This window comes from Rhea pennata, chromosome 15 (assembly GCF_028389875.1).
Source record: "Rhea pennata isolate bPtePen1 chromosome 15, bPtePen1.pri, whole genome shotgun sequence".
Taxonomy (NCBI): domain Eukaryota; kingdom Metazoa; phylum Chordata; class Aves; order Rheiformes; family Rheidae; genus Rhea; species Rhea pennata.
In genome coordinates this window covers 18,212,841-18,235,567 of record NC_084677.1, presented here as the reverse complement: position 1 = coordinate 18,235,567, position 22,727 = coordinate 18,212,841, and the positions used below count along the sequence as shown (strand labels likewise).

Here is a 22,727-nt window from a genome sequence, read left to right as displayed (position 1 = left end):
GGGTGCCAAGCACAGCTTGCAACTACAGAAACCCAGGGTTGCTAATTTTACAGCCCCAAAGCCATTGCCTCGATACATCATCCAAGACATTTCTGGGCTTGCTTAAAGACTGATTTGGAGGGCTGCATCAGTGCGAGCTGTAGGGACTCCTACTGCAAATGAGGGGACTTTTACATTAAAAAAATAAAGCCTCAATTACGATGTTGCGATTCTTGGTCCTGGTCTGTCCACAATCGTCGGCCAGGCAGACCCAATTCTTAGTGATCTCTGAAGAAAAGGGCAAGGCAGCATGCTGACCAGCCAGGGGTTGCAAAACCAAGGCACAGCGCTCGAATGCGTAACTGAACATCACTTGTGTGTCAGGAACCCCGGCTCCGTCCCCACCGGCGGAGAACAAGGGCTCCATTATCGTTTGTGCCAACGGACAGCTCTCGCACCAGCTCCTCCTCGAACCGATTCGGAGCATCTGACACCACTTCTGCCCCGTGCAGTTCTCAGAACTGTCTGACCCATTTTTTGGACAAATCTCTCCATTGAACATCCGACCAAGCCGAGCGATTGTCCAGGCCAGAATTCAGATCAGATAAGGAACAGCTGTATTGAGGAACAGAGCTCCCCATTCAGGCAGCCAGGAGGGAAGTACGCGTTCGGGGGAGCAGCGCTCGCTCCCAGGACGGCAGGCTGCAGCGCAACAGGTTGCAGAGTGGACAGGCAGCTTTCTCTGCCAGGTTTCAGCAGCGAGGAAGACATTTAATGCAACAGCTCTCCGTGTGATCACTGTCGCATGAAGCCCTTCCCTTTGCGCACACGCGCTGTTTGCTCTGGCATTTCTGTGCACGCCTTCAGGCTTCCTTTGCCGGGGCGCTCTGCCTTCTCCCACCAGCGAGCTTGGCTTCCCCAACGCCTTACCAGGTGAGGCCACAGGTCCACCCGTGCAGACACCAGGCGCCCTGTCTCTAAGGGTACTGGATGCCACGGCAGAAAACAGAGAGGTCTCTGGAAGCTGCCCTGCACGATGCTTCTTCCTCGCCAAAGGGAGCTCAGCTCGAACCAGGCGGGCTGTGCTCATCTGTCCCACCACGCGTACTGCAAGCTCACGGCTCGCCCGGCATCCAGCTCCTGCTGAATCCCCCCGCACTTTGTCTCAACCCTTTTCTGGCAGCAAGTTCCACAAGTTAATTATTCACCATGTAAAAATAACAGTTTGTTTTTTTAGCTAGATTAGGAACCATTCTCACTATTTATAGATAGCTGGGTGGTGCTCAGGAAACTACCGAGGGATGAGGCAGAAGGGAAACATGACTCTCAGTCGCTTCTGAAATCCCACCCAGTGTCACAGGGAGTCGTGGGAACGGCGCACGGTCGCTCCGGGAAGCCAGGTCTCACCTTTGCTGTGCTCTTCCGTGGGGGTCACCCCCAGCTTCTTGAAGTAATCATCCGTTTCGGGGTCCACCACCAGGAGCCTGGCCTCGTTCTCTCTGGACTTGATGTGAGACACAACCTCCGAGTGCCTCAGGCCTTCCACGTTTACGCCGTTCACCTGCAAAGGCGACGGCATCAGAGGCGAGCGCCCGCGCGCCAGCCCACCCCGCGCCTCGGCCCGGCAGAGCGGGGAAGCGCGGAGGTCTTCACGAAACAAACCCCCAAGCATCCTCCCGAGCCCTTCCCTCGGCAGCCTGCCTGAGCTCGCGTTTCCCCCCGCCCCAGGGGCAGACCTCCCAGAGTCACGCTGCTTAACTTCCTTTCGGGTGATAACAAGGCCACCGGCTTTCCCCCTTTTTCTCGCACGCCGGTCACGGCTTCCTCCTGAGCTGCCCTTCCCTCCGAAGGCCTTTGCACGAGCATCGTTCCTGCCTCCTGGCGTGGTGCTGCCAACCTCTGCCTTCGCCCTGCATCCTCAACGCACTTCTCGGAAAATCACAACTGACTGCTGGAAAATCACAACTTACAGTCTCTACTGTTACCTCGTTCCTATGGAAACACTCTTGTTTCCCCTCTTTAATGATTTAAAATCCAGCATTCGTCTTAGATTTGCCCCCAGGCATCTCAGATTCACGAAGGGCGCGAGCACACACACAAGCAACAGGGTGAGAACCAGCTGCGCATCAGCTGCGCCACAATACCTGCCCCAGGACAGATTTAACCTCACATCAACGCACGGCAATTTGTCTCTCATTGAAAGAAAAACAAGAATTTCCTCCTGTCCCATGCAGCCGAGCAGCGCCGAGCATTGCTGTCAGAATACTTGATGCACTGATTATTTTTTTCCTTTATTGCACACTGCTTGCGACCTGCCAACAACCATGATATTATTCTCTTGATTGCTCCGAACACAAAAAGGGAACAATTGTGATTTCTAGGCATTGTTCTCGGTGGGGAATGGATACACCCATTGTCCCACATGAAAAGGTCTCGATACTGCCGAGTCACTCGCCGCTTATCGCTGCGGGGCCGGCTTTTGTTCAACTCCATAAACCGTTTTTAGTGCTCAGTGCCTTTTCATTCACATATACAGCTCGGTCCACTGTTTGTGGCTGGTCTTGCATTTTGCACTTAAGGCATCTGCCTGCTAGGCTGCAGAGCAGATGTGCTAATGCAGCTTTAACGGGGAAACACAGGTACTGCTGATTGCACGGAGTCAGCAACAAAACAGTAATTAAACAATCTGGTCCTCTTGAAAACTGCTGTTCTGTTACTACGACTTTCTGGAATAAATCAAAGACTTCAGAAATCTGTTCAGCACAGAAAGGCCTTAGTTAGGGTAACTGGGTGGCAGTTTTTGTTTGTTTTTAAGCCACAGATAATTTTATAACTGTGCATACTTTAGACGGACACATCTGCTTTTCTGCAGGGCCCTAGCTGTCCACGGATTATGAGCATCAACATAGTTTGTCTTCCATCTCCTTACTCCCATGCACCATGCACAGGATGCTGAAGCGCAGAGCTGCTGGGTGCCTGGACGAGCGCCGCACCCCGACTCAGAGCTGGGCACGCCGCCAGAGCCCGGGAACGAGGGCAACCCCGGACGCCTCCCCAGGAAGCTCAGTATCTGCAAGTGTGGCTTTATCCTCAGCAACATGCACTCGGGGACTTGACAGCCAGTTCCAGATCACTGCAAGAAGCAGGACAGTAGATTAAACCGGTCCCAGTGCAGCTGTGAACCCTCTTCCTGCAAAGTCCCAGCTGTTTCTTACTGGGCTCAAAAAGCCTCCTGGGTCACGCTGAGGCTGTTTGGGGTCTAGAGAAACTCCAGGGAAAGCAACAGGACAGAGCGTCTCTGCAGAGCTAGAGCTGAGCTAGCCCCAAGATTGGATCCCCTCTGCATTTTGGGTGCCCGAACCCCCCACCCACCCTTCCCCTCCCTGAAAGGGCCCCAGGGCGGCTGGCGAGGGCAGCTGGGCTGCTCTCTCTCCGCCGGTCCAGGCACCCCCAGGCTCCCCAGCGCGGCAGAGCCGGTGACCATCAAATATTTATCAGAGCCCCAAAGAGCCAGCGCGGAGGGGATCGGGTTTCTCAGCTCTCCGGCTCACCTCTTCCCTCTTTGTGTGCACCAAGTGCTCTGCCAAGGACCGATAAATAAATAACAAAATACCTCACCGTGACATAACGCTGCGGTGAACCGCTGCCGTGGGCGCCCCGGCTCCCCGCCCCCAGCACCCACGCCGCTCCCAGCTTTAAACATTCAGGCAACAGGAGAAAGCGCGTACCCAGGCCTCCCGGGAACGACAGACACCGAGCAGATGCTGGAAGAAAGAAGCAGGCAGCTCCCACTGACACCTGAATGATTATTCATGGGCTTAAAAAGCAAGCGAGTGCTTTGATCTTAACTCACTTCTTCCCCAATTCAGTGACCGCACAGCTCCCCAAGCTGAGAGCGTGTTCTTTCGACACTCCAAGACCCTTGTCCCTCCTGACTTGGTAGGTGATGGCCACGGTTTGATACCTGCAGAAGGGTTTTGAGCTCACCCTTCTCTGAGGGGGGCCAGCACACAGCCCCAGCACGGCAGAGGGCATCGCCCCTCTCTGGGATCGGCCAGGAGTCACCACGACACAAAAGCTAAAGCAGTAGTTTACGTTGTTGCAGGGGCACCGGCTCTTGGGACGAGACTCGTCTGCGGCTTCGTCAGCGCGTTGCTCCAGCCCTGTCTGAAGCACGCACAGCTCTGAATGGGGAAACTCATTGCTCAGTAAAAACGGCAGGAGACAAATGAGCAAAAGGCAGGGCAATTCTCAGCCACCTCAAAAATGCTGCTGTTCAGCACTAAGTGAACAGGAAATCGTTTCCAAGAGCAATTTTCCCCCCAGTCTTTCACAATCCAGAGTTTCATGTTTTGAAAATCTCCCTGCAAAGCTTTTTCCCCTCAGTTCCCAGACACCTGCCCTGCCTGCAGCACGTTAGCTGAGCCGGGCCGCACCGCCGAGCTGCCGAGCGCCCCGGCGGCCGCGGCTCCAGTCCGCCGCCGTGCCTCGCCGGAGCCGGTATCATTCTTTAGATTTCGGCACGGACAGGCTCTTGCTCTCCATCAGCCGCGTTCAGTCCAGCCGAGCAGGCGGACCTCCGCCCGCAGCGATACGCGGAGCGCTGCTGAAGGACTGCGAAGCCTCTTCGCAGAGCACCTACGCCAGCCCGAAGGCTCCCTCAGCACCCGAGGCCAGATCCACGTGGCGATTAGGTGCTCAGCCCTACCCAGACACCCGCGTTACGGATCTCCGCGGCAGCCGGGCGCTGAACGTCCTCACCTCCGCGCTGCACGCACGCACCCGCTTTCTCCAGCGGAGGCAAGTTTGCCCCCGTATTAAGCAGGAACAGGCAGGGGAGCTGACAGAGGAGGCCTGCGACCTCCTAGATGACCAGCACAGTCGTGTCACTCTTGCTCCCCATCTCCCCACTTGCAAAGGGCAGCTCGTCCCGTCACGCTGCGAAGGCCTCCAAGATCCTTATGCAGAACAGGCCAAGAAAACCCCCAAAGGCTTCCCAGACCTTACCTCCACGAGCCTGTCCTGGGGCCGCAGGCCTGCTTTGGAGGCTGGCGAATCCGGATCAACCGAGCGGATGAACTGCCCCGGCCTGGATTTTTCGCTGTGCAGGTTGAAGCCGTAGCCGTTGGGGCCTTTCTTGAGGTGGCAGAGACGTGGACACAGCTCTCTCTGTCCGTTTAAATCCTGATTAAAAAAGAGGGGGAAGAGAGACATTTTTGGTTTTTATTTACAGGTTTTGTTGTGTTTCAAAGCACATGCGATCAGAAATAAAGTTAACAAGGAAACTACATATCTGCACACCGTCCTCCTGTTCCAGCTAAACGGGGCAGGTTAACAAATGAATTTCCTCTCATTGAGTCTATTTTAAAAAACCAATTGTCCAAAACTATTCCAGAGAAATAAAAGAAAAAAAAAAGAAACTGCATTTCCTTCATCAAAAGCAGCCCAGATGAAGCACGCCCATAAGCCGAGGCTCGCGCTCTCCGCGTTCGGAGCCGTGTTTGCAGAGCCCCACCAAGACCGCCCTCGGCAGAGAGGAAACAAAGCCGAGAGCCCGTGCAAAGAACACAGGCTTACGGACACAATGTGTTAACCTTAGTTATTTATTTAAGGCAGTGCCGTGCCCTTGATCCCACTGACATCAGCATCGCACGCAGTTAGGGCTCGCCGCCTTCTCTCGGTCCCTCCCCACGGCGAGGCTCGCCAAGGGCCCGGCGACGGGGGACCCCAGTCCCCGGGTTTCGCGGGGTGCCCGGCCTCTCCGCGCGGACCTCCAGCAGGCCAGGACCCCGTCCCCGCGCGCGACGCCGGCTCCGACGCGCCATTAACCTCCGGATACCTGCCCCGATGACCGTTTCCTTCGCCTTGCGGATTCTCCTGGCTGTCGCCCACCCAGCAGATGACAAGAGACTAAATAAACCTAATTCTTCCCGTTGCTCCTCACGGCTGCTGTGCAAACCACTCGCTGCTCTCAGAGCCATCTACATCTTCCTCAGCGCGAGCCGTCACACTCCAGAGGCCTCGTTCCAGCAGCAATCGAGTAATTACCGCAGTAATTACCCCTGCTGCTTCCCACGTGTGGCTGCTGCCCGTTCGTCCCAGCATCGGGGCTCGTCTCGTTTTCGCCTGGCTCGCTGGGTCTGGAATCGCTGCCAGCACCGACCCTTTCCCGAGGGACTGCGGCTCGGCCCGCCAGGCGCCATCCTCTAGCAGGGCTCCGGGCTGGCCTCTGCCGAACTTCGCCTCGCTGCCAGGCCGGAGCAGAGGCTGCAAATCGGCACCTCCGCGGAGCCCCGCACGCGAGCTCGCCGCGCGGGCGGCTGAGCCGCCGCCGCCAACGCCCAGCGGCCCCGAGCTCCTCGGCAAGGAGCGGGGCCGCCAGCGCCGCGCTGCCCGGTCCCGCGAGGCCGGCCGGCCGCGCACAGCGCCGCGCTCACCTGCCTCCCGGCAGCTGCTTTGCAGACAGAAACACTTTTGCTTTTCTGCCTGCGGTTCAAGATAAACCTTCCTGTGGCTGGGTTTTAAATTTGCATTACAAGACACGCTGCTCCCTTCCCCCATCACAGCCCGCAGGTTTCCTTTCCACCCCCTGCAAGCCACATTTGCAGCAAAATCTTTTACCACCTTCCTTTTACGACAAAAGGCCCAGGTGGAAACCCCCGCGCCGCCGCCGTCCCGGCCAGAAGGCAGGCGGCAGTAAGGAGGGCAGGCGGGCGAGCGGCGCCGGCTCCGCGCAGCCCCGCGCACGGGCCGTTCCCGCAGGACGTGTCCCCCGGCGCCTGCAAGCTGCCGGCTTCGCAGGAGCGCCGAGCGCGCCCGCCGGCTGGCACGGAGCCCGCCTGGGACGCCTGGGCCCCGCCAAGGGGCTCCAGGGAAAGGCGAGTCCGGCGTGGCGAGGGCCGAGCAAGGCGGAAGATTTTATCCAGCGGAGCCGACGGACGGGGCGCAGAGCGGCCGCCGCCGAGGCGCCTGCCCTTCTGCTGGGACTCAGCGCCCGCGGCAGTCTGTCCTCGGTGGCGGACGGACAGGCCGCTCCCCGCTGTCCTCATCTGCAAGACGCGGGCTCTCTTTTACCCCCTTACGGAGGGGATTTTCCCGGGGAGCATCAGGCGGGAAGCCGTGCGGGGCCGGTGCAACGAGCGGCCGCCTCCAGGACCCCCGGCTCCCGGGAACGTGTCCCTCGGGGCGCAGCCAGAGAGCAGCTACGGGCACGGCGTTAATGCAAACGGCAGCAAGGTCATCGACCCGGGTCACTCTCCCAAGCCGCGTTTCGGGCCAGAATGGCCTCACTGCGCAGGACATCGCACCGTTACCCCACACGGAGTGCAGAAACCCTCGGCCACGCTACAGCGCCCAGCCACAGGCGACTACGCTGCCGCACACAGAGGCAGCGGCAGGGGACGGATGCAGCGAGATAACCCCAAATCCCAGCAGGAAACATCGTGGCGAGCCATCTCCCACGGGAGCCCTCAGCCCCCAAGGACGCCCTGGGGCAGTGGGACCGGGCGAGACGGGGCAGCAACACGGCCCCAGCCCGTGCAACGCCGGGGGGAAATTCCCCTCTGGCCCCAGTCCGGCAACGTTCTGACCCGAGCTCGTTCCACGGGAGCCCTCCTTGGGCTGCTCAGCAAGCCCTGGGATCAGCAAGGATCGGGGCGGGTTGGGCACGCTCCCAGGACCGGCTCCGAGCCGCGGGGAGCAGGGCAGCCCCCGGCTCCGCGGGAGCGCGCGAAGGGCCGGAGCAGAGCCCGACACCAGCGGGCATCGCCGTCGGGCGCCGGCTGCACGTCCCCAGGCACCCGCCGCACGTCCCCAGGCACCCGCCCGTGCCGCATTTCATCGCTGGGAGCCTCCCGGAGCGCGGCGGCCAGCAGGTCCGGTGCCCAGAGCTCAGCCTGGCTGCCCCCGGCCTCCGCGGCAGGGAAACGCTCCCGCCCGGAGCGGCTTGGCTCCCTGCGGAAACTTCCACGGCACGCGGCCGGAGCCCGCAGCTGCACGCCGTCCCCGGGGCACGGACCGGTGGGAACCCCGCGGGGCCGGAGGCGGGCCTGGCCGTCGCCCAGGCGCTTCCAGCCAAGAACCGGCTTGGATAGCGCGTCCCCGCGGGCGGCCAGCAAGGAGCGGGGGAAGCGCAGTGAATGAAAGCGGTGCCCTTGCGGGATGCTGGGGCCGAGAGCAGCCCGCGGTGTCCCGGCTCCAGGGCAGCAGAAACGCGGGGGCCGCGTTGGGCTCGGAGCGGCAAATTCTTCAAAAAGTGCTTACCGAGGCGCTCGCATGGCGTCGCGGGCTGCAAACCAGCTGCGAGCCGTAACTAAACCTCAGCAGAGAGCAGCTTTGCAGCGCAGTTAAAAAAAGAGCAAGGGGAGGGGGCTGCAGCGGGGATCGGGGGCTGCAGCGGGGATCGGGGGCTGCAGCGGGGATCGGGGGCTGCAGCCCGGGGCGAGCACGCCTGCCCGCGCTCCCGTCCCCCCTCCGCAGCATCAGCGACCCGGCGCTTTTCCCATGGCCCCGGAGCAGGCGGTTCACCCTCTCTGCAAACGTTTCCAACTCGCCTCCAGAAACTGCACAAAACAGGAAATGATTCAAGCGATTGAACAGTATCAGAGCTCAGAGGCCTCCGAGCAACCTTAGCGGGTGCCCAGGGCTCCGCACAGCCAGCAAGCGCGGTGCACGGCCCAGGCACGAGCCCGCGTGCCCGGCACCAGCCCTTCAGACCCGCACATCGCCCCTCCTTTGAAATCCTCTCCCTCCCACTGCGTTTTGAGCAGGTCAGAGCTGCAACAGCAGCACAGAGGAAACGCCGCGCGGAAGGTGCAGCCGGGAAGGCGGGGAGCCTGCAGCGCCGAGCACCGCCGCACCCGGCCTCTCCGCTCGGCATCGCCTGCCCTTGCGACCCGTGCGAAAACCAAACCGCTCGGCAAAGCCTGCAGGAGCAGGCTGCCGCAGGAGCAGGCTGCCGCAGGGCGGCTTTGGCCGCAGGGCAGGGATCACTGCAGCGTCCTACCTGGGACTCTGCTTTCGACACAAAATCTTGAATTCTTAACTTCCAAAGAATTCAGAATCTTTTTACAAAGTGTCCTGTTTGGCCACAGCATCTGCTCTGAAGAGCGTGCAGAAATCCTGGAGCAATGCCTCTTCCCCTGCCCCGGAGACGGTCACGGCACTTTGGTCTGGCTTTTAAAGCTACCCGCGGCCGCGCTCTCCGGCGGCCGGAGCGAAGAGGCCGCGGACAAGGTCTCTGCACAGCCCCTCCGCAGCGCTCCGCAAAGCCGCCGGCCCCCCGGCTCCAGCACACGCTTAAGTGCTCTGCGCCTGCGTGCTTGCTTGAGAGGGAGCCCTGCTGCTCCTGCCAGCTCTGCTATTTATTTTCTTTACGACCTGTGCCAACGTTTCCCAGGTCGTGTTCTGGGAAGATATTTCCTTAGCTCCCGGCGGAATCGTGCCTTTGCGAAAGCCCAAGTTCTGCGACGCAGCGTTCCCCAGGGCAGCGGCACGTCACGGGCCGCCCGAAGGCGCAGGACGCGGTTACCCTCGCTGCAGAGGCCTGGGCCGGTTCTGCTCCGCTCTTCCGCGGCGCCCAGAGGCTCCGCACGCGTCAGGAGCATAAAAGCTCGTTTGCCTGTGTTAAATTCACATGTACTAGGAACACAATAAAAAGTAACTGCATTTTTGCCTGTTTGCACACAATAAAGCAATTTCTTGACTATAGGTACTTCCAGGTACCTAGATAACACCACTAGCCACTAACTCCTTACACTGGAATAAAAAAAGTGACGTGTCATATTCCAGCTACAAGCATTAATGTATCCACACACAGGTGTATACCTGTCTGCGTGCACATATATAAATACATAAATATAAATTTACATACGCACACACAGACTGTCACACAAGAAATTTGGATTCTGGGAATCTCCATACACGCAAACATCCAAAACCCTTTAAAAACAAATTTCAGACACATCTCTTGAAACTCAGACATAACACACGTGCAGCAGAAAAGGGGAAAACGCGAAGGCAGCGTGCAACAGAAGCCGTCGTGTTTTAGCTCGCAGGGAGGCTGGTGCCCCCGCGCCGGGCAAACCCTGCCGGGCGATGGGCCGCGCTGCCACACCGGCACCGCCGCTACGGCGCGAGGCCGGCCGCCGGCAAGGGAAAAGGTTTAGGAAACGCCTTTTAAGCTGGTTCATTTTAAAAGCACAAAAAAGACGTTAAACAGCAAAGAAACGCGTTCAATAATTATAATTAAAAAATCTGCTTGGCTGTTGGCAGCTCCCACAGCCTTACTGCAACTCCTGCAGCATCTGGTTTTCCGCCGAGGGCTCCGGCGCCGGGAGCATCCCTGACGCCGGCTTCAGCAGAAACAGCTCGGCGACGCGGCACAGCAGCGCAGCGGTGCCAGGCGGGCAAGCGCGCTCCCCAAGCCTCACGAGAAAGCACGCAGCAAGTCGCCCCAGGCACCGATGACGGCGTTTTCCTCCTCTCGTTATTTCCGGGGAGTTTGGGGTTTCGCTACTGGAGGGGGCGGAGGGACCCCCGGCGCCCTCCGGGCCTCGCGCCGCGGCGAGCGGCACTGGCAGGACGAAGGGGCCCGCCGGGGCCGCCGGGTATCCGCAGGAGCCAGCGCCAGGAGCGTCCCCGGTCCCCAGCTCCGCTTAACGAGGGGGTCCCACGCAATTAATTAGCAGGCGTCAGGCTCCTTGCAAAACAGGAGCACGGCCCGGAGCGCGGGCAGCTCCCTCGCCTCCGCTGCCCAGAGCGTAAATCCGCCTCGGCGCTTTCGCCCGGTGACGCCGCGCGCCCGAGGCGGGCCAGCCGGGCTCCGCGCGGACGAGCCCGCGGCTCCGCGGCCCCTGCCCGGCGCACGCAGGGTCGGCGCTCCCAGCCTCCGCCGGCCCCGCCACGCGTCCAGCTCTTCCGCCTCCGCGGAGCGGGCGAAAGCGCAGGCCGGAGCGCTCCTGCCTAATTCACGTTGTTTGCGTGCTTGCTTTTAACCCGGCTCCCGTGGCGTTTCCTCTCCGCGGGCGCGGGGCTGCCGACGGGAAACGGCTCCGGTGGCGGAGAGGGGCCCCGGGCACCGCTGCCCGCCGGGCGGCGAAGGCAAACGTCGCCGATCCCCATTCCGGAGCCCCGATGGCAAGGTGTCCGCCGCCCCGCGGGACGCGACGGCCCGCTGCGCCCACGGGCGCCCATTCCCGACGGGACACACTGCCTGGGCGAGGAGCGGGCGCTCCAGCAACGCCAGGCAAGGGAAAGCCATTCCCGGGGACCTCCAAAGCCCCTTGAAACGTCGCCAGCTGCTTCCGACGCCTATCACCAGCCTACGAGGGGTGGCACAACGCCGGGAAAAGCCGGGCATCTGTGCCGAGTCCCTGCCAGGATGCTCGGTGCCCCGTGGCCAGCACCGCTGGAGCGTCCCCGGCATCGCACCGCAGCCCGATGCAGACCTAGATCACGGACTCGGGGCCCCCCCGGACACTGCCGCTGCACGGCCCCGACCGTCCTGCGGCCGACGCAACGCAGAGGCGCGACGTCCGGGCCCGCGGCGTTCCCGTTCCCGTGGCTCCGGCCAGGCTCAGCGCTGCCGCCCGCTCCTCCACTGCAAAGCTCCCCATGCGCCTCGCCTGCCGGTGCGGGCTTCAGCTTAATTCAATTGCTGCCGTTATCCAAATTGCTCCAATTATTTAAATCGCTCCAGCTGGGTTTAAGCAATAGAACCATCAAAAAAAAAAAACATATTTTTTTAAAGAGCAAAGCACATGGGGGTTTGCCCTGCTTTCCATAATAGCTACAGCACTACTGCCCTAAGTGTCCTTAAAACAGCCTGTGTGTTTTGCCCAGGCTGTGCAAGCGGCACCTCATTCCCACCAACTTTGCTGTGCCTGCTCCTGGAGCGAGGAATTGCTCCGCCAGGGTCGGAGCCCGCCACACCGCCTCCCGCGGCTTCGCCTGCCAAAGCCCAGCACAAAGGGAGCAAAGGAGAGCCGCAGGCGCGCGCCGGGATGGCAAAACGATTCCAATTAGCGATGGAAACTGTCCAGCAACGGTCAGCCCGGGCACAGCAGGCATCATAGCCCAGTGATGTGCAACAGGAACCGCGCTCCCGCCGGAGGGAGCCGGCTGTCGGGGCCGGCGGGAAGCGCCGGCTGCGGCGCGATGCACATCGCACTGGGGCACGGATATCGGGGACAAATTTACCCCCCGCACAGGCGCCCCAGGACCGGAGCAAGCAGGGCACAAATGGGGCGGCAGCAGCAGCTTCGACGACCAGCCGCGACTTCGAGCCGGAGCCTTGGACGCGCTGGGAGGTCGTTATCCCGTGAAAGTGCCGGGCAGGAAGGATGCGCAGGGCAGAGAGGAGCGACCGATCCCGAGCGCCGCAACGGGCACGGCTCCCGGCTCCGCTCCCGCGCGGGAAGGCTGGCTCCCGCTTGGAGCCGGCGGAGCACCCTGCCTGGCACGGGGGGGGGGGGGGGGTTGGCAAGGAAAAGCATTGCTCTTTCAGCCTCCCGCCTAAGCAATTTACAGCCCAAGAAACGAGAGCTCCAACTTCGCTGCTATGATTTCTCGATGCGCGAAGACTTTGCCGGTGCACTCTGCCAGCGTGCTGTGCCGCGGGGGGCAGCCGGCGGGCTCCGCAGCGAGGGGGAGCGTCGGCTGCGGGAGGGCACGGGCAGCCCAGGGCTCGGCCAGGGCCGCCGGGGCCTCCACCTCCCCGGAGAAAAAGGGAAAATCGCATTTACAGACACGCTATTTAGACTCGCAGAGAGCAATGAAGCAATGTGGGAGGGAGCGGGAGGCCCTGTTGCAAAACACCCAGGTTTTGCCATAAAGCAAAACACCCGGGGCACCGTCTCCAAAGCGCAGGGGTGTCGGGCGTCCTGCTTTTCCCAGTGCTCCATGTGATGGGGAAACCACAGGACACCCAAGGGGCAGCACGGCACCAGGCATCCCCGGCCCTGCTCCCACCGCGGGCGCTTTGCCAGCCCAAGCGCCCTGCTCGCCCTTCCCAGAACTGATTAGTGCTCCATCTTAATTAAAGCCCCCCGCCACGAACAACCACAGGGGCAGAATTAAGCGCTTTACCCCGGGCAGTCCAGTGCCGCTGGCAGGGGACGAGCGAGGCGGCTCCCGCCCAGTGAACCCCACTCCATGGGATCCACAGCGGATGGCAAACGGCGGGAGCAATGGACCCCGGACTCCTGGGCCCGCGTTGGGGAAGGGGCGCACATCGCCCCGCGCCTCCGGGCACCTGCCCGCCTGACCTTTCCCTGGCTCGGGGATTAACTTTCAGCACGGCTTGCTCAAAGTCATCACTAATGGACGTCCAGGGTCAGCTTGTTTTACCTGATAAGAACAAACTCTTGCAGGGCTTTAGCGGGAGAAGAGACATTTAACCAGGAAAATTCAGCTTCAGGCCTGACCCTGCTTTAAACGCAGAACCAAAACGCCCAGGAATTCCAGCAAAAGCTGCTGGGAAATTAAATTATGACATGGGTCTTGCCAAGCCTCCGTGTTTACCATTATTATTAACAATTTTTTTTTTCAATACCACTTTGAGGGAAAGTTTTTCTCAAACAGTTACTCCTCCACCCCGCGGCACCCCCCCTGGGGCTAGGCAGAGGGGCTCAGGTGTCAGCCGAGCCCGCAGCAACATGCTGCTTGGCGGCCGTGCTAAGCACCCGCCGGGGCTTCGGTGACCGCCACCGCGGCGGTGCAACGCCAGCCCAGAACTCGTGCAAAAAAAAAAAAGAACCCAAACTCCAGAGTCAGCAGCGTGCCGCTGCTGGGCCGCGAGAACGCCAGCTGCCACCCCTCATCCAGAGGGACACGACCGCCCGGAGGAGCCCGGAGCTGCGGGAAGGAGGCGGCGAGAGGCCGGGACTCGCAGCCAACCTCTCCAACCTCTCCTGGTGCCGCCGGGAGCTGGGCGGCCAGTGCCCAGCCCCGGGGTGCAGCGCACCGGAGCCGCTCCAAAGCCCCTGCGGCCGAGCCCAGCACCTCCTCCCGCGCGATTGAAGCGCTGCTCTCAAACGAAAACCGGGCTTTGCGGGACACCAGCCATCACCGGGCTTTTGGAAAGGTCTGGTTTTTAACACAGAGGGTGCAGGGTTTTGGCCAGGCTGGCACGCCTCTGGCGCCAGCACGGGGCAGGAGGGGGAAGCAGGAAACACGGTGAGACCTGGGCATATTCCTGCCGCCAGGCTCCCTCCCCTGCTCGACGCCAAGGCTATGATTAAGCTGCAGCCTCAAGGAAACCAAAACAGAAAAAGCTGCAACTACTGTGCAGTGTCCACAGAAATAGCTGCTACGGGAACAGCTGGGAACAGCCGGGAACGGCCAAGGCTCCTCACACACCACCGAAGGGTCTTCCCGAGCCTTAGCCCATGCTCCTGCGCTGCCAGCACAGACGGAGCTTTTGCCATGGCTATGGGCAGAGTGGTTTTGCATGTCCCCCTGCAGCTCCCAGCCTGAGGCTGGGGTCCAAGGAGAGCAGGACAGAGGCAGGGAAGTGTTTTAAGTTAAACTGTGCACTTTAATTGCATAATTACTGCAGACGTTTCTGCTCATGTTTGGTTTTATTACAACTTTGTGATTATTCTACAAGCCCTAAACTCTGGGCCTTAACTGAGTTGGCAAAGCATGCTGGAAACATATGTCCGGAGTTACTCCTCCTGCAGGGTCCAGGCAGAAAGCTGGCAGCAGCAGATGTTGCAATGTAGAGTTTTATTTGCAACAGAAATCAGGTCCTTACCCCTGACCCAAAAAGAAGTGCAAATATTTACTGCCTCGATGTCAGCACTGGTCCTGCACCTGTGGGCCAACTGACATGCTTGTACACGTGGTGCCGCAAAGCCACTGCTCGCGGCCACAGCTCTCCAAGAGGAGATGCAACATGCCTGAAGGCAGATGCAGACCCCTCTCCAGCACAGAGGGGACAGCGCATGCACAAGAAGAGCTGGCCCAAGTCCCCTACACCCACAGGGTCTCCAAGGGTGCCAGGGATGAGGTAGCCCAGAGGCACCTGCGCACAGCTGTGGCTTGGCATGGGAGCAGGAGGAAGGGGACACCAGCAGCTTCACATTTGTTTTTCTCCTAGTTTCACAGCTTTCCACTTGCAGCAAGACCAGCAAGCTAAGGGTGACATTGCCTCCCTGAAAGCAGGGCAGAGTTTTCCCAGGGAACACACCAGCAGCAGAAGGACAACATCCACGGACTGCCCGCAGCACCGTCAGCATCCCATGGAGACGGTCTCCTGCTGGAGATCAGCATGGGACCAGTCCAGACCACACCAGAGAGCAACTCAAAACCCAGCTCCCCACGAAGCCAGCGGTAACCAAGCTGTCACCGGGCTCAGCAGCCACCTCAGGGCACGACAGCGAGGGGCCAGAGAGCACCCGGCACGCTAGACCCAGGAGAGCGCAGCGCCGGCACCGCGAGCCAGGGCTGATTAACACCCAGCCGCTAATTCCCCCGCATTAAAATTCCTGCTGCTAAAACCCAGCAGCTGCTAAACAAGACACGGTTTTGTTCCCAAAAGACGATAGATGCTGGTGAGGAAAAAAGCAACGTTGGGAAGCAGCGAGGCACCCGCTCATGGGAGCGTGGAGCGGACACCCAGTAGAGGACGGGACGCCAGCTCCAGGCCGACGCGGCTCACGGCCGAGCGCACGGTGGTGGCGAGGGGCCGAGCTCCGGAGGGTCAGCCGGAGGCAGCTGCACAGCTGCCAGGCACAGCCCCGCTGCACTTTCTTGCTGCCCTGCTTCCAGCCAGCAAGAGCCAAAGTCGATCCAAAGTCCGTTCGGGCACGAGGGGATGGCGATCGGGCCCTTCCGCAGCCCGCTCCTGCGTCGCGCCGTGCCGCGACCGAGCGGCAAAGGGAGCCAAGGAATTGCATCACCTGAACCCTTCTCAAAGCTTCCCTGTTCTTGTTTCTCCTACAAACACACCTGGAGAAAGCGGTGAGGCTGCGAGTCCCAACAGAGCGGCACTCGCAGCCAGCAGACACCAGACCCCGGGCTCCCGGCTGGAGCGGGGCTGCGGCACCCCGTCCCGGGAAGCAAGCGCTCCGCGGGGTCCCCGCTCTGACCGTGGCCCTGCCACGCACTGGCTTCCCCAGCGTTTGGCACCGTGCTTGCAGCGCCCGAAGCACGAGCCCCAACCAGCTCCCGGCCAGCACCGACCCGCCTCCAGCCCGAGCCGGATCCTGCCCCCCTGCAGGACAAGCCAGCACCAGCAGCGCCATGCAGTAGTGGAAGAAACTGCATCAAAGATCCGATATTTTGAGAGTCTACTATTTCTGTTTTTTAAGAAAGAGGGTATTTGGGCAGTTAAAGATGCAACCAAGCATCTGAAGCAGCTTTCAAAACAAATCCCCTAAAATCTGGCCTTGAGTCATTTGATCCAAGGTGCCTGGTGCCAGGAGAGCCAAGGGTCCAGCTTCACGGCCTTGGGCTGGAAGTCTAAACGTCCCCTTACAACAGCCATGCCTCTTCTCAGGTTCCCTCTGCCTTTTTTTGCCGCCTGCCTCCAAGCACAACCCGCTTTTCCCAGGTGCACGCAGCCCCACCATCCTCCACTACAGAGAGCATCTCCGGCACCGGGACAAGCAGCATGGACCTTGCAGCTACTACAGCCCTGGTGCCTGCCAGCAAGTCCTGCCAACCCGCTCTCCGGGGCGCGTAGCCTGATTTTAAATACACCCCAAATTATTTATTGCACTACAGTGCTTGCTGGAGGCACAAGGTTGCAAATGCCAGGGCAGAATCTCCTGCCTGCAGCAGCCGGCGGGGGAAGAGAGCCGCTTCTCTTTAGAAAGGAGGCTGCAGCAGCACAGGGAAACGCTGCCTGCGGGAGGAACGGTGCCCACGGGCACTGCCTCCGGATCTGCTACGGGACGGCGGGTGCCCTGACCCCCAGTGAGGAGAACTGCACTGCCCAAAGCCAAAGGCAGGGCGAAGCTAAGCCCGGAGCCAGCTCAGCCCCCGTCACCTCGTGCCCCCAGGGACGTCGCTGCTGCCTCATGGGGCGCCAGCCCAGCTGGGACAGCAGATTACTCGAGCACAGCCCAGACTTCCCTTCGTTTTGCTTCACTTTGTGCTGCAGGTTGCACTGAGCAGCCTGGTCTCCAACAGAGGCAGCCGCAGCCCTCGCACAGACGGATGCTCTGGCCCCAGGAGCAGCAGGACTGCGTTTCCTTCTCCCTGCTTACAAAGCTCCTGCCCTGAAACCAGCCCCGCGCAGCCAGGAGCAGCGCCCATGCCGAAGGAAGGCAGTGGGACCACACAGGAGCCCGGATGCCCCAACCCTGCTCAGCTCTCCCACCCCTTGGAGGAGCAGAAACCCCACGGCCGGAAGGGACCAGCCCATTCCCCTCGCCTGACTTCCCGTCCGTACAAACTTCTGGATTTCACCCAGCCCAAGGAATGGAGGCAGGATAGGAAATCCCGCCCTGGGAAGCGGTCTCCTGCCGTGCCCTCGGCTGCGACCCCTCCCAGGCCTTTGGAGCAGCCATCCCCCTCCGGCTGCGCTGACCCTCAAATAGCTTCAAACATGCAAAGAACTCCTCCCGCAACGCTGCCTCTGCCTCTCCGGGCAAGCCGGGTCCTCCCGCGCCGCTGCGGCTCAGCACGGCTTCTGCAAGGCGCTGAGCAGCTCTCCGCAGGGAAGGATGGGAAGCAGGACACCCCCACGGCTACGGGTTTCACCCCTCCGTGACTCGGCCGGGTGCCGGCGCAGCCAGCACGACCCCAGACCGCTCCAGCCACGTTCGCAGCCCGCAGGAGGGCAGCGCTTAGACAGAAAGCGCTTGCATATCTGCAGAGTACAAGCCTGCGCCGTCTCCGTGAGCCCGGCCCCAGCAACAAGCCAGCCATGGAAACTGGACATTTTCCACCTCGAATTCTTTCCTTTTTGGAAAGGAGTTTACTAATAAAAGGCACTTACTGCAGAGTCGCGGTCCAGACTCAGGCCACTTGAAAAAGAGCTAATTTCCTTCCTATTTAAGCAAAAAGCTGAGAACACATTCGTCCCAGATGTTCCCTCCCTCCTGGAAATAACAGGAGAGAAATGAGCTCATTCATAAATCACAGCGTCACGGGAGTCCCCAGACTGCAGAGCCTGTCCCCGAGGGACGGGACGGGCCACAGCGCTCCGCCGGGGAGCACAGACCCACGCAGCACTGCTCCCCGCAGGGCCCTCCGTGGGACAGCTGCCCCCCACCGCACGCACCGGGGTCTCCAAAGCTCGCAGCCACGCACAGAAGAGTTTTTTTCCGATGGGAACGGAGCAGCACGCAGGGAGGCTGCAGGAGGGAGGCGCTTCCCAGACCGGCCCCCTCGCCCCTCACCTTCTTGCTGCCGTGCGAGGAGAAGCTGTGCGAGTGCCGCGGCAGGCTGCCCCCGCTCAGATCCAGCTGCGGCTTCCAGACCTCCCCGTTGTCGCTGCCCGGCGCCTTGGTGGGCGACGTGCCGGAGCCGAGCAGGATGCCGCCGTGCGCCATCTCCTCTGTGCACGTCAGCCGCAGGCTGCACAGGTATTCATCCGTCTCCTTGTCCACCACGAGCAAGCGGGTCTCCGTCTCCACGGCCTTGATGCGTTGCACCACCTGGAAAGGAGGAGGAGAGCTGAGCAGGGAGCCCCTGCAGGCACCCACAGCACCCTTCGGCACCCCACGCTGCAGCAGCACACCCCCTCGCCAAGGCTGGTTTATGCAAGGAACGACCCGGTCGGCACACTTGTCCCGTTTTTTTTGCTCCAGGAAAGCAGATATTGGGAAACCAAAGCCAGGTCCGGGAGCCAGAGCCAGGCCCATGCCGGTTGGTCCCTGGCTCTGCTGAATGGGGGCTGTTGTCCACGCACAGCCTCGGTTTTCCGTGGCTTTTTTTGTGGCTGGTGGATGCTCCGAAAGGGGCTCAGCCTGGGGAGGTGGGAAGGGTCCTGTGCGGGGACACAAGGGCTTTCCTGCCAGTGCAGGTTAAGGACACCTCCACCTCGGAGAGGCTCCGGCAGCACCTTCCCCCTGCAGAAGCCTTCCTCCCGCAGAGGGGGGCCTTCCTCGCAGGGCAGAGCCCTCCACGGCTCCCGCAGGGAACACGGCCCCTTCCTGCCCGGATCGGCTGCGGAGCAGAGCCGCGATGCTCGGGGCACCCCAGGACGCCCTGCAAAGCTGTGCCACCCCCTCTTACAGGGCTCTGATCTAGGTCACCGGCGGGACGCGCTACCACCACCGAGGTTAGAAGTGACAAATGAGCCTAACGTGCAATTAGCTAGCAGTTATTTACTCCCCTGCACGCTCCATTCAAGGTCAACAGACTCGCTATCTGCAAACGCAAAAACAACAACCTATGGGAGATTTATAGACCGCCGACACGGCTGCTTGTCCTGAACAACCGACCGCACTGAACGCCCAAGGCCCCGGTCGCTGTGCCGTGCCAGGCGGGACGCCGCACCGCCGAGGCCCACCAAACCCACCCGTGCCTCTCCAGCACGGAGAGACGGCAGGGACACGGGACGCCGTCCCCACGGGGAGCTGCCCCCCGCGCCCGCGGCTCCGTCGGCCCAGCAGCGCCAGCGCGACCGACTAGGCGGCATCTCCGCACCTGCGCCGGGCACGCTCGCGGAGAGCCTGTGCCGAGAGCGGCCCCCCGGCCCAGGCAGGGCGCTCGCCGGGGACCCGGAGCCTTCCCAGGGCCTCGCCGCGCTCCCAGGGTTTCATCAGCACCGTGCACGCGCCGTGTCGGCGCCGAGATAGGCGGCACGAGGAAGGGCCGCGCTTATCGGCGAGCCGCACGCCCGGGCGGCGCGAGGAAGGGCTCCCCTCGGCGGCACAGATCGCGCTCCGGGGCAAAAACGAAACGCTGGGAAGGCAGCTAAGGGAAAAATAATTAAAAAAAAAAAATCAAAAAAAATCAAATAATAATAATTTTAAAAAATCAAAAAAATAAAAAATAAATTAAAAAATTAAAAAAATAATAATAATAAAAAATTTAAAAAAATAAAAAAAATTAAAAAATAAACCCCTCCCCCGGGGGCTGCCGCGCCCCCGGCCCGGCCCCACCTGGTGGTGCGTCTCCTGCTCCACGTTGAGGCCGTTGACGGCGACGACGCGGTCGCCGGCGCGCAGCCCCGCCGCCTCGGCCGGCGAGCCCGGCTCCACCTTGCGGATGAACTGCCCGCTCTTGCCCTTCTCGCCGTGCAGGTGGAAGCCGTAGCCGCTCTCGCCCTTCAGCATGTGGCACAGCCGCGGCCTCAGCTGGTCCTTGGCCATGGCCGAGCGCGGCGCGGGGCGGCGGCGGCGGCCGCGGGGCCCTTTTATGCGCGGCGGCGGCGGCGGCGGCGGCGGGGGGCGGTGGCGGGGCGGGCCGGGCCGCGGCGCGGGGCCGCCATGCTGCGCGCTGCCCCGCGGGGCGGGGCCGGGGGCGGGGCCAGGGCCGGGGGCGGGGCGGCCACGCGGCGCGCTACACCTCGAGGGGGCGGGGCTAAGAGCTGGGGGCGGGAGCGGCCATGCTGCGCACCGCCCCGCGGCGCCGGAGCGCGGCGGGCGGGGCGGGGCTAAGGGATAGGGGCGGGGCCGGGGGCGGGGCTACGCGGCTGCGGACGGAGGCTCGGCGATGTTGCGCGCTGCCCCGCGGCGCCGGGAGGGGCGGGGCCTGGGGCGGGGCTAGGAGCTGTGGGCGTGGCCAGAGGCGGGGCGGGGGTGGGGGCGCGGCCAAGCTGTGCGCGGCCCCGGGAGCGCGGCGGGCCGCACGGGGGCGGAGCCTGGGGAAAAGGGGTGGTGCTAAGGGCTGGGGGCGGGGCCGCGCTAGCGACGGGGCGGGCGGAGCCGGGCCGGGCTTGCGGGACCCGGGCGTCCCCGGGGCTGCTGTAGCGGGGCTGTCGGGGGTGCATGGAGCAGGGCCGTCGGGGGTGACCGGGATGCACGGAAGGGAGATGCCCGGCGATGAGCGGGGCGCACGGAGGGAAGACACTCGGGGCCGTCCGGGATGCACGGAGGGGAGATGCCCAGGGCGACCGGGGCACACGGAGCAGGCCCACCTGGCAGTGCTGCCCCCCCCTGCCTCCCGGGGCTCTGCAGGCTGTGCCCTGGCTCCCGCTGCCGTGGAGCCCCCCAGCTGGAGGGGGGCAGCCCCAGAGCTTGGTTCCCCCGGGGCCCAGGGCAGCCGGTGACCCCAGCACCCTCCGGCCAGCCTGGGGCGCAAAGGCGTCCGGAGCTGCTGAGCCTGCTGCCCTCCCGGTGCCTCCCGGCCGGCCCCAGCCCTCTGCCTCTAGCAGGGGCACCTGGGTGTGGGCACGTCCGCAGGGCACATCCTGGGCCGGGGGCGGCCAAGGACCGTGTGTGCAAGAGGGAACAAGCAGGGCCCGGAGTGGAGGCCGCTCACCCGGAGAGAACCACAGCCGGCGGCGCGGGCGGGCGGACCTGGTCCGGAGAGGAAGGCCTCTGCTCCAGGGCAGCTCCTCCAGAGACGAATATTGATTTGCTTTTTAATTAGCGGGCAATTAAAAAAATAAAATACTTATGCTGAAGCTGTGCACGAAGTAACTCCTGGCCTGAAAGATGGTTGAATTTGCCCCCGCCAAGCGCGACCAGCGAGGCGCCCATGCTGCACGCAGACGCTGCCTGGCCGGGGCCGGAGCGCAGCAGCAGGATCGCGGGGACCAGCGTGGCGGTCACCGCAAGCGCTCAGCGTGACAAGCACCGTCGGGCAGGAGGGATTTCGGTGCCCAGCTCCGGGCTCTGCTCTGGCACCAGCTCGCGTCCGTTCCCAGGGGTTTTGGCCGGGAGCAGGAGACGCGAGCGGAGGCCGGGAAAGCCAGCGGTTACTGCCGTGTAACACGAACGCTGCCCGGAGCCCCTCCGTGGAGCCACGAAGCCCTTTTGTCAGCCCGGAGGAGGGCAAGTAATTGATTTTTCCACTCACTGGTCAAATAAAAAAACTGGAGGAAGGGGAGAAGAAAAGGAACTGTTTCAAGCTTATTTGAACAAAAAAAAAATCTTTTTATTCAGTGCGAGAAAAAAAAAATCCCTGGGAGAAAACCTTTCAGAACGTTTTTAACCCTTTTGAATGAGTATTTTAAAAAGCGTTCATAAACCTGCAAAATAAAAAGCTGCAAAAACGTCACTCCACAGACGTGACAGCGAAATGTCAGACTTTTCCTAAAATACTTTTTTTTTTTTTTTTTTTTGGAGCAGAAACTATTCCTCGAGTCTGATGATTGTTTGTTGATTTTTTCTTTTCCTATCCTCATCCTCCTCCAAAGGCATCTCCCCCCCCACCAAGAGACATCTGTGAGCTGCAGAGAGATTAAGCAGGGCCGGCAGCCCGGCCCGTTCACGGTGCCGCCCGCCGGCGCAAGGCCGTAACCCCCCCGCGCCGCCGGAACCTGCCCGCTGCCCGAGGAAGACTTTGCAAGACTTTGGGAGCACCCGGCTCCAGGAGCGCCTGTCTCCAGGAGCACCTGGCACCCAGCTGTGGGAGCACCCAGCTCCAGGAGCACTCGGCCATGGGAGCATCCAGCACTCAGCTATGGGAGCATCCAGCACCCAGCAGTGGAAGCACCCTGCTCCGGGAGCAGCCGGATCTGGGAGCACCTGGCACCCGGCTCTGGGAGCACCCAGCTCCAGGAGCCCTGACACCATGGCTCCCGGGGAGCACCCAGGTGCACCCATCTGGGGAAATGCCAGCGCGGCGGGGCAACACCCGGCGCAGGAATGCTCTGTGCAGCCGCCGGCCCGGCCGGGAGGGCA

At 61.8% G+C, this 22,727-nt stretch overlaps 1 protein-coding gene across 1 annotated transcript in view; it reads right to left on the bottom strand.

Moving 5' to 3' along the window:
• The window catches only part of NHERF2 (NHERF family PDZ scaffold protein 2), a 28,311-nt gene extending 8,012 nt beyond the window's left edge, over positions 1-20,299 (bottom strand). Inside the window, exons 1-4 of the mRNA XM_062588124.1 lie at positions 20,040-20,299; positions 18,330-18,587; positions 4,987-5,163; positions 1,387-1,540 (exon numbers count right to left, since the gene is read on the bottom strand). Coding sequence (XP_062444108.1) covers positions 1,387-1,540; positions 4,987-5,163; positions 18,330-18,587; positions 20,040-20,249 — 799 coding nt within the window. The 5' untranslated portion in view covers positions 20,250-20,299. The remainder of the gene's footprint in view (positions 1-1,386; positions 1,541-4,986; positions 5,164-18,329; positions 18,588-20,039) is intronic.
• Between the last annotated feature and the right edge of the window lie 2,428 nt (positions 20,300-22,727).